Raw genomic sequence first — 10,469 nt, 5'->3', positions numbered from 1 at the left:
AAGGGGCACCCTCTGGTCTTAGGGCTGGCTGTCCTAGGGCCAGGGAGTTTACCTGCCCAAGCCCTCCCCTTCCTCCCTGCCACACGGGCAGCGAGAAGGTCCACCCAACCACACACTCACCCACCCCAGGACCCCCGTGGTCAGCTCAAGGTGCTCCGCGTTGTCCGGGGAGCGGGGGCGGGGGGTGGGGGCTGGGGCTGAGCCAGGGCGGCTGGAGCTTGCAGCGAGGGACCCTAGCTCGGGAGCGCCGCCTGGTGGAGAGAAAGAAGACAAAGGCGCAGCGGCAGGTTTCTGTACAGGAAGTCGGATTATACATTTTAGTAACCGGGCGAGAGAAACGAGGCATCGGGGCAACAGTGCAGGGGCCACAGAAAGAATAAGAGATCGAGAGCTAGGGTTTGGCATAAATCTTACAAAGTGTATAAAGAATCTGTGTTTCTCTACAATAACAAAAAAACCAAAGGCTACAAGAGCGGTTGTATATACAAAACACGGAGATATTGCTTCACTTGCAAACAGGTTACTGACCAGACGGGGAGACAAGACAGAGAGAAGGGCACAGGGAGGGGGTGGTGGGTGGAGAGCGCGCCGCGTGCAAAAAGGAGGGTGAGGTGGGGAGAGGGTCTTCTCCCAGCATAAATCTACAGGCAGGAGCTGGAGTCGCGCACGCACGGGAGAGGTCGAAGGCATGTGTGCTGCTGGCTGTGCGCGGGGGAGCGGGATGCCGAGAGCCAAGAGTGTCCGTCTGCCTGGCCCCTGGCGCCTTGCTCTTCGGGCTTCAGCCTGGAATGGGGTTCTGGGTGGGGATCGGGGGCCAGCTGGGCCAGTTGGCCAGAGAGGGAGGGCGGCGATTGCTCCCCGGAGGCTACCGTGGAAAACTGGAGAAGCCTGCTCGGTGTGCCCATCCTCTTGGCCTCTGGCCGGCCCGGTCCATCCTGCCACCCTCCCCTCCCCGCCCCGCTGAGATGCCCACTGGGACCCAAGGACAGCAGGTGCAGCAGCCGGGGCTTCTAGCTTTCCTTGGGCGGGACAGGAGATGCCGCTCAACTCCTGTTCTTCGTGCGGAGCTCGATGGGAGGGCAGGAGCCAGTCACAGAGGGGCGGAGGGGGTGGGCAGGGAGGACAGGGCTGTGAGGGGTGGGCGGAGGACAAGGACGTGCACGCACGCTGAGACCAGGCGCGGGGCGGTCACAGGTTCTGGCAGCACTGCAGCTTGTTGGGTTTCTGTCCGTCGGTGGTGGGTGGCACGCTGATGTCCACCACGTTGTTTCCGGGGGACTCGTCGTGCGCTGCGCGGTCTGCGATCTGCTTCTGTGACACGATGCGGTAGATCTCTGGGGTGGGTGGGGGTGGGGAGAACGACACAGGGTGAATGCGCTGTGTGCCCCCAATCTCGGTTACCTCCCCCTCCCACAGGACTCATCTGGATGTCACCTCCTCACGGTAGCGCCCTGGATGCTGAGTTGGAACCCCTTCCAAAGGCTCCCACTGTGCCCTGTGCACCCCCATCACGTCAGGGGGAGCCATGCCATGGGCTGGGCTCCTGGAGGCTCCCTGCCCATCCCCAGTGCTGGCTGTGTACTCAGCAAGGGAAGGACCCATATCTGTTTGCAGATGTAACTCCCAGCACAGGTCTCTCATTCTTTAAGATCAGAGGCCCTCCTCCCTCAGGAGAAACTCCCAGAAGCCCAGCGGCTCTGGGACCCTGAGGCCACCTGCCTCCCCAGCTGACCCTGTGGGCTGTTCTCTAGTGAAGCCACGGGCAGAGCCCATCTACGGGAGCTGGGGTGAGAGGGTCTCTGTGCCCTGAGTGCCAGCAGGGGTGGGGTCTGGCCTCACGCTGTGGAGGGTGCCCTGTGTGTCCTCGCGTCCAGACTGAACAGCAGTTTTAAGTTAGGAGGGTTCAGGGGCTGCGTTCTGGAGCACGTGAGCCGTGTGGCTGGTGCCCTTCCCATGCCCACCCTCTGTGATCCCGGCTGGGCCCTGTGACCACCTGTGAGAATGTTCTTGAAAGCTTCCTCTACGTTGGTGGAATCCAAGGCTGAGGTCTCAATGAAGGACAAGTTGTTCTTTTCTGAAAGAGAGAATATTTGCCCAGGGGAGTCAGCTGGTGGAGGGGGGGAGGGTGGCCCCTATACCCTCCTCTTGGGGACCGTGGCTGCCTGTTCGCTCACCTGGCCCAGGAAATGAAGGGCTGAGGCCGAAGGGGTAGGATGGAGATGCCCACCCCTGCAGCCATGGGCACGGCCAGGGAAGATGCACCTGGTGCAGGGGAGCTGCCTGCATTCCAGATGCTTCTCGGATGCTTCAGTCAGAGTCTCGCTCTCAGGAGTGTGGCACCTAGAGGCCCTGGCCAGAGCAGATGGCCCGGACTGACACCTAGCAGCCCTCTGGCCATGGCCTCTGGCCCCGCGTGTGCTCACCTGCGAAGGCGCGGGCCTCATCCGTGGGCACGGCCCGCAGGTGGCGCAGGTCACTCTTGTTGCCCACCAGCATGATGACGATGTTGCTGTCGGCGTGGTCCCGCAGCTCCTTCAGCCAGCGCTCCACATTCTCGTAAGTCAGGTGCTTGGCGATGTCATACACCAGCAGCGCGCCCACAGCACCACGGTAGTACCTGCAGGGATGGGGGCAGGGCCAGGCGTGAGCCGAGCCAGCGTCCCTGGGGGCCCCCCAGGCTCTGTGGGCAGTGGCTCCTTGGCCCGAGGTGTGGCCATCAGGGCCTCGAGGGAGGGGTGCGTGTCCTGAGGCCCCGGCTCCACTCCCCAGATTCAGCTTAGGAATGGGGAGGCCTAAGGAGGGAGGTTTGGGATCTGGGATCAGAAGACACCCATGGGGTCAGTCACCAAAAGGGGAGGAGGAAAACAGTGACTATGCAGGGAAAAGGCAGAAGCTCTAATGCCTGCCGTGGCCCTGCCCGCCCAGAGGACCAAGGAGATGGATGGACGCACATCCACTACAAGGGATCAAGGAGCCAAGAAGGTGACCAGGCCTCGGTGGAGGGATTCCAGAAGACAGCAAGTGACTGACAGGGAATGGCCAGGAGTTGGGAGGGTCAGGGAAGAGGCAATCGAGGGGGTCCTGATGGTGGGGTGGCCACAGGAGGGCCAGGGGTGCCAGGGCTGCACCCGGGAAAGGAAGGCTGGGAACATGGCTGGGCAGGGCAGGCCGAGCAGGCAGGCTGGGGAGTGGGCAGAGCCTGATAACAGCCCCCACCGTGTAGCAAGCACCCGGCGACACTGCAGTGCCTCAATGGGACGCCAGGGGTCAGAGGGGCTGTGGGACATGCCCACCTGGGGTCACAGCCTGACCAAGCCTGGGCACTGGCCTTTCAGAGGGTCCCACAGCTCCTGGGGGGTCTTGTCCCTCCACCCTGCACACCCTGCTCTTGGGTCTGTGCTCTCCCCTTCCCCGGCGCCCCCCCAGCCCAACTCCTACCCATCTCTTGGGGCCCACGGGCCTCCCCGGCCCCGCCACTCACGCCGAGGTGATGGCGCGGTAGCGCTCCTGGCCGGCGGTGTCCCAGATCTGTGCCTTGATGGTCTTGCCGTCCACCTGGATGCTGCGGGTGGCAAACTCCACGCCGATTGTGCTCTTGCTCTCCAGGTTGAACTCGTTGCGGGTGAAGCGCGACAGCAGGTTGCTCTTCCCCACGCCCGAATCCCCGATGAGCACCACTTTGGGGGCGGGGAGGGATACGAGTGAGCCTCCCTGGGTCAGAGGGGGGCAGTGCTCCCGAGCCAAGACCCCATGCGCTGCCCACGTCCACCCACAGAACCTTCACAGTGGCGCCCCAGGTGCTGCAGACACGCGACAGCCAGTGACGGGGCAGAGTTGGAGCTGTCCTGGGGCCACTGGCTCGAGGCACCACGCTTCCTGGTACAGAAGCGAATAGGGTCCTTCAGAGCAGGGTTGCCCCTGCTTTGATGGGACACAGGGATCCAGGCATCCCGGCAGAAGGCAGCTTGGGGATCCATCAACTCCCAAACCTCCACGGTGCCCTGGTGACCTGGGCAGCCAGGCATGCCTGAGAAAGCCCCAGGGCTGGATGACCTTGGGCAAGTCACTTAACGTCTCTGGGCTGCCTTTTCCACAGGTGTGAAAAGGGAGACAGTAACAAGAGCCACCTCGGGGAGGGGGACATGGGAATGCCTGGGATCAGAACTCAGCCAGCATCTCCTATGCTAAAACGGGGCGGGGGTCGGGGGGGTCAGATCGTCCTGCAGGGAGGTGGGAACAAGGGCCCTCCTGAGCAGCACAGGGCAGAGCAGGGCAGGCATAGGCGGGTCTTTCCCTCCATCCCTCCCTTTATTGAGCTTCCTGCCCCCACCCGTAGAAGCCCTGCCTCTAGGGGCCCAGCCGCTCCAAGCTCTAGGCTGGAGGGTCCTGGAGGGGCCCGGGCCTGGAGGGCTGTGCTCAGACCCAGGACACAATGGGGACTCGTGTCAGTGTGTGCATAGGTGTGTGTGCGGCACAGAAGAAACAGCCTTTCTTTCCGGACGTCCCAGCTGGAAACCACAGGGACCCCCAAGTGTGGGCCTTAGGCTCTGGTACCCCAGGGTGGCTCTGGCTCATGGGGAGCCACGGGGGCTGCAGACTTGGCCACCCAAGGCCCCGATGTAAAGTTTTTCCTTGATGAGAACTTCTACGTGTACGTGTTCAGATTCCTGCCACTTCTTACCACTTTCACTGCTCCCCGACCCCAGGCCATCATCACTCCCGTCACTCCCTGTTGCTGTGACAGCCTCCTCCCTGGTGCCCGCCCTTACATTTACTCTCAGCTTCAGCCAACAGGCTGTTTCCCTCTTGGCCGCCAGAGGGTGCCTGTGAGCACCCAGCGTGGGTCCCATCCCTCCTCTGACTACAGCCTTCCAGGGCTCCCACCTCCAAAGTCCTCCTGGCAGCCCACAGGGCCGTGCATGACCTGCCCCGTCCCCTCCCTGCCCTCACCTCCTGCCTCTCTCCCCCTTGCTCACTCTGCTCCAGACACACAGGCCTCCCTGCAACGCTACCCTTTGCCTGGAGTGTTCTTCCCTAGGTACCCACCAGGTTCCTGACCTCATCTCCTCTGTGTGGCCCCTTGGATGGCACTTGCTCAAGGAGGCTCCCTGAAGCCATCCTCTTAAACCTCCCCCCCCCCGCCGCCAGGACTTCGCTGGCGGTCCAGTGGTTAAGAGTCCGCGCTTCCACCGCAGGGGGCCCAGGTTCGATCCCCGGTCGGGGAACTAGATCCCGCGCGCTGCAACTACGAGCCGGCATGCCGCAACTAAAGATCCTGCACACCGCAACTAAAACCCGGCACAGCTTAACCCCCCCCCCCCCCGCCGCCAGGACTTCGCTGGCGGTCCAGTGGTTAAGAGTCCGCGCTTCCACCGCAGGGGGCCCAGGTTCGATCCCCGGTCGGGGAACTAGATCCCGCGCGCTGCAACTACGAGCCGGCATGCCGCAACTAAAGATCCTGCACACCGCAACTAAAACCCGGCACAGCCAAATAAATATTTTTTTAAAAACCCCAAAAACCCACTCCCCCCAACACTCTCCATTCCCCTCCCCTACCTTTCCCCCATACCTCTCCCTACCCTCTCACACTCACCAGGTTTCCCTTATAGATTTTTTTTTGTCATTCTGCCTCGAGGGCAGCCATCTCAGACAGTCTGGTTCCCTGCTGTATCCCCAGGACCTGGTGCACTGCCCTGCGCATGGGACGCGCCTGAGCAATGCCTGTCGAATGAACAAACGCCAAAGTGGCTGGCGGAGCTTCCCAGGCCCACCTCCCCCAACACTGGAAGATGGCCAGGTCACCATCCTTGGGCCACAAATAAGGAGGGGGCAGGCCAGGCAGCCCCCAGGACCCAGCACCCTCTCTGGACAGGCTGTTTTAGAGCCAAGAACAACAAGAACAGGAAGAACGTCCCGTGCTGAGAAAGCTCTGGATGTGCCATCATCTCACGTATGCATCACATGACCCATTTTAGATGAGAAACTGAGGTGCAGACGGGGGAATGACCAGCTTAAGGCACGTGGTCACCAAAGGTAGAGCTGGGGTCTCAGTCTGTGCATAACTGCAGGCTCACTCCCATCCCCCAACCAAGCTCAGCAAGCAGCAACTTGCCCGGGGCCACCCAGCTGGAGAGTGGTCCAGCAGGATGTGAACCCAGGTTTTCTGGATCCAGGGCTGAGCTCAGGGGTCTGGGTTCAGCTTCCTCCTCCCCCACCATCTGGGGTATCCCGAACCCCTAGCGTAGCTAGCAAACTCCTATTTGCCCTTCAAAATCCCTGGGTGCAGGCCTCTCCTCTTCTCCCAAACCACCACGTGGCCTAGCCCACAACACCTGTGATGACAGTGTCAGCGTCCTCCCCTGACACTGGGGGCACCCAGCATAAGAATGCCAAGTTGACTTCAGAGAAAGGTGCAGAGAGGTGAATGGACATGGGCCTGGGGCTGAGGGTCAAGGGCGCCCAGCCATGCCAGTGGGGCCATGACTGGACTGACTGTCCACACTCTCACCCCGTCACCTCGTGCCCACGGCGGCTGCAGAAGCTGGCCAAAGCCAGGGAGGTCTGTACATACTTCTCACATCCTCAGGAACAGAACAGGAAATGAGGAGGAGGGTCCTTTTGGGCCCTTGCCTGTATCCTCCCCACCCTCTCACTCCCTTCCCAGCCCTGTCCAGCTGTCCAGCCTCGGGGTCCCCTTTGCCACATCGGGGTCCTGCCCCGGCCCAGCCAACCATCTCCTCACCCCCTCAGGCCAGGCCCAGCCCTAAAGGCTTTGTTACGGAGCTCTCAGGGCCACCCCAGCGACAGATGTTCATGTTATCGTGTACAGTTGGAGACGCTCAATACAGAGTGACCAAGCTCCCTGGCCCAAGGTCACCCAGTGAGAACAGTGGGGGCCAGAGCAGAACAACGGCCACCAGCCGCTGCCCGGACAAATGGCAGGGAGGCGGGGCTGCCCCCATGGTCCCTGGCACGCGGTGCCCAATGCAGAAGTGGCCGGCAGGGCAGCAGCCGTGCTGGTCCCGTGTGCAGGCTGGGAATGAGAATGGCATTGTCGAAGATACAAGTCATCTGTTGTCTCCGGGAAAGAAAGGGCCCTTGAGGACGCAGCCCCCAGCATTTCCACAGGAGTTGGTGTCATCACTGGCCGGGACACGGTCCCCCTGGGCACACCAGTTGGCTGGCAGAGCAGGCAAGCCCAGTTGGCAAAAACAAAGAGCTGGCACCTCCTGGAAGCCCTTGGTCCTCTAGCCCGCCCCACGACAGTGTGGCGCATCTGGGGCCCCCATTCTGACACTCAGGTCACTGAGTGGCCATTGGGGGTGCTCGGCTCCCCGACTCCAGGCAGAGCAGGGCTCCACCCCTCCCCCAGGAAGCAGACCCTGCAGATCCCAGGCCCCAGGGACTGGTAGGGGGAGGAAGAGCCAGAGCTATTCCCTGGGGGAATCAGAGAGCAGAGGACAGGTGCCCCAAACCGGGGCACAGGCAGGGCCACCATTCATAATGGGGGGAGCTGGTGTGCTCGGGTCCCAGACCAGCCGGCCAGGTGTGGGGCCTGCTCAGGCTGGACAGCCAGGAGGCTGCCTCGGGAGCACCTGGTGAGCACTGGGGCCGGCCTGTTCCCTGGGAGTGAATGAGTGGTGGGAGCTCTGGGAAGGCCTTGGTGGCCCTTGGGGACCTAGCTGCTCGCACTGTGGCCCCTGCCGCCCAGTCCATCAGAGGAGAGTTTGGGGCGCCCCCGGGGATTGATGGCAGGCTGGGAAAATGGCCCTTCGCTGAAAAGGATAAAATGTTAGCAGGAGAAATGTGAGGATCTATAATTAGGTACAAATAAACAACCTCACTCCTGGAGGGGGGGATGAGCAGGGAGGAAAACAAGCCACACCGGGACTGCGGTGGGGCGGGGGGTGGAACACCCAGAGGGATCTGCTGGCCTCCGCTGGTAGGTCAGGGGAGACAACCTGTGACATGGCTGCCAAAAAAAGCAAGTCAGTGGTGGGAAGGCTGGAGAGGGGGGGCAGCCAGTGTCCCACGTGAGAGGTGTGGCCCCTCTGTGCCCAGGGCAGGCCCAGGGGAAGGTGACTGAAGCCTGGGGGAGGCTGGGTACGGGATGGGGGATGAGAGGATCACAGCCCCCCTCCACTCCTGAAGGACTCCCCGCACCAGGCAGCAGGGCTGGGGAGATGTACGGTGAGAGTACTGGTCCTTGTCAACCCTTCTGGTCCTTGTCAACCCTTCTGGTCCTTGTCAACCCTTCTGGCACAGCTGTGTCCTGGACACCTCTGTATTGCCTAGGCCTGACCCTCTGCAGGCCACGGGGGTCTCAGGAGGGTCTGTGGGGTGCAGTGTATTCACGTTTCAGTCTACCTGCCATATTTATAGCCAGTGATGCCATGGTGGCGGCTTGCCTACCTGCTGGCTTCCTTCCTTCCTTCTATAAGTCAGAAAGAATTTCCTTTTCCTATTTAAGTAAGACAAAAACTGAGTGGATTTAAAAACAAATATTAGGGGACTTCCCTGGTGGCGCAGTGGTTAAGAATCCACCTGCCAATGCAGGGGACACAGGTTCAAGCCCTGTTCTGGGAAGATCCTACATGCCTCAGAACAATTAAGCCCATGCGCCACAACTACTGAGCCTGTGTGCCACAACTACTGAAGCCCATGCGCCCAGAGCCCGTGCTCCACAACAAGAGAAGCCACTGCAGTGAGAAGCACGTGCACTGTATCGAAGAGTAGCCCCTGCTCGCCGCAACTAGAGAAAGCCCGCAAGTGCACAGCAACAAAGACGCAACACAGACAAAAATTAAAAATAAATTTATAAAAACAAACAAACAAATATTAAAAGATAATAGAGGGTCCTCCAACAAGGCGTTAAGTGTGAAGGTGAGGTCTCAGAGGACCAGTTTGGTAAACGCTGACCCTGTGAGTTACACTTTCTCTTCTGACCTGGCTTGAGACAGTCAGCAGGGCACCTGCTCTACTCAGAAAAGGAGCCCAGTGGGAGAGGGCAGCGGGGCAGGCAGGCACCGCCCCCACCCCCCCACACCAGCTGTGGCAGTAGTGTTTCCAGGAAGAGGACTCCGGAGATGAATCCTGAGAAGCGCACAGCCTGCTCCATTGCCCCTGACCCAATAACTGGACTTCTGGGAACATACTTCAAGGAAATAACCCAAAGGGCAAAAGATGACTCGTGCAAACACTTGGAGCTGGGTTATTTACAACAGCAAACGGCTGAAAATAACAAGTGGGGAATGACCACAGAAACACTGGGAGGAACGCCCCCTGCCCCTGTAGTAACACGTCCAGGTGGGTGCCAGCCAGGACCTGGGGAGCAGCTGCCTCAGGGTGGGCTGGGTAGAGACAGGCACCAGCTGCAGCAGGACTGGCATCCAGTCCACCTGTCACCCGTCCCCAAGGCTCTGACAGAGCTTCCTCTGCCTCTAAAGTGAGACCCCAAGGTTCAGTCGGCACAAGGGCCTGGGCCCAATGCCTGCCGACCACACAGCCTCACTTGCCAGCAACGTATCAGCCTGCAGGCAGCTCCTCAAGCCCATGGTGCTGTGTGACAACTCCGGACCTTTGCATGGGGACGCGCTCTGCCCAGAAACCTTTTACCATGTGGATATCCCAGGTAGGAAGTGCCCCATCCCATTTTCTACATTCCCAAGGTCCCCAGAACCCCAGACCCAACCAGGGATAATACCATAGACACACAGTGTCACACAGGCCACACTCCCAGGGATGGCCAAGCTCCCCCAACGAGGGAAAGATGTCAATGGCTGGCATGGGAAGCACACCCTCACACAGCAGGCAGCATGGCAAAGGTGTCCTGTGTGCATCCAGGGGTTAGCTCTCAAGGGTGACCAATGCCAGCCAGGGAGCCCAGCACAGCAGCACAGGACCTGGCCAACGCCTAGGTTGGCACAGAAGGTACTGGAAAGTCAGTGACCCCTAAGCTGCCTGACCTTCCTAGGCCCTACCTGAGGCTCCTAGAGCCCTCTGTTGCCTTGGCAGGGAAGATCCTCCAGCAGGTTGGAGGAGACCGTCTGACAACCCCAGTCCCAGATCTTGGCCACAAGCCCCCCCAGATACACTCCTTAAGTGGTCTGGGTTCAAATCTTGCTTTAATACTTAAACTGTCCCTCCAGTTTCCAGGTCCATAAAGAGAGATGCTGGGTAATATGGATCTCACAGGGTTGTGGTGAGGATTTCAATGAATTCATGTGTGTAAAGTGCTTAGAAAAGTGCAAGTGCTTGGACAGCGCTCTCAAGAGCTCTAAGAGTTAAGACATAATTATTGCTGTTAACCACCAGGCCTGGGTTCAGCACACACAGTCCCCCACCACCACCCCAGGTGCCCCTACACGCAATTCCGACTCTGCTCCCCAATCCAGGGTAAACCCCCCCACCCCTGCCACACACGCACCTCAACCCCCATTGTCCGCCCCTCCCTTCCCGGGCTCCGCCCC

General features: G+C 60.4%; 1 protein-coding gene across 1 annotated transcript in view; it reads right to left on the bottom strand.

The window, feature by feature from the left end:
• Positions 1-288: 288 nt before the first annotated feature.
• Positions 289-10,469, bottom strand: part of RAB11B (RAB11B, member RAS oncogene family) — an 11,148-nt gene continuing 967 nt past the window's right edge. The window contains exons 2-5 of the mRNA XM_007460625.1: positions 3,482-3,677; positions 2,424-2,617; positions 1,994-2,074; positions 289-1,334 (exon numbers count right to left, since the gene is read on the bottom strand). Of these exons, the coding sequence (XP_007460687.1) occupies positions 1,189-1,334; positions 1,994-2,074; positions 2,424-2,617; positions 3,482-3,677 (617 nt within the window). The 3' untranslated portion in view covers positions 289-1,188. The remainder of the gene's footprint in view (positions 1,335-1,993; positions 2,075-2,423; positions 2,618-3,481; positions 3,678-10,469) is intronic.

The sequence above is a fragment of the Lipotes vexillifer genome, unplaced genomic scaffold, assembly GCF_000442215.2.
Source record: "Lipotes vexillifer unplaced genomic scaffold, Lipotes_vexillifer_v1.1 scaffold1011, whole genome shotgun sequence".
NCBI lineage: Eukaryota > Metazoa > Chordata > Mammalia > Artiodactyla > Lipotidae > Lipotes > Lipotes vexillifer.
This window is presented reverse-complemented; position numbering and strand designations above follow the sequence as displayed.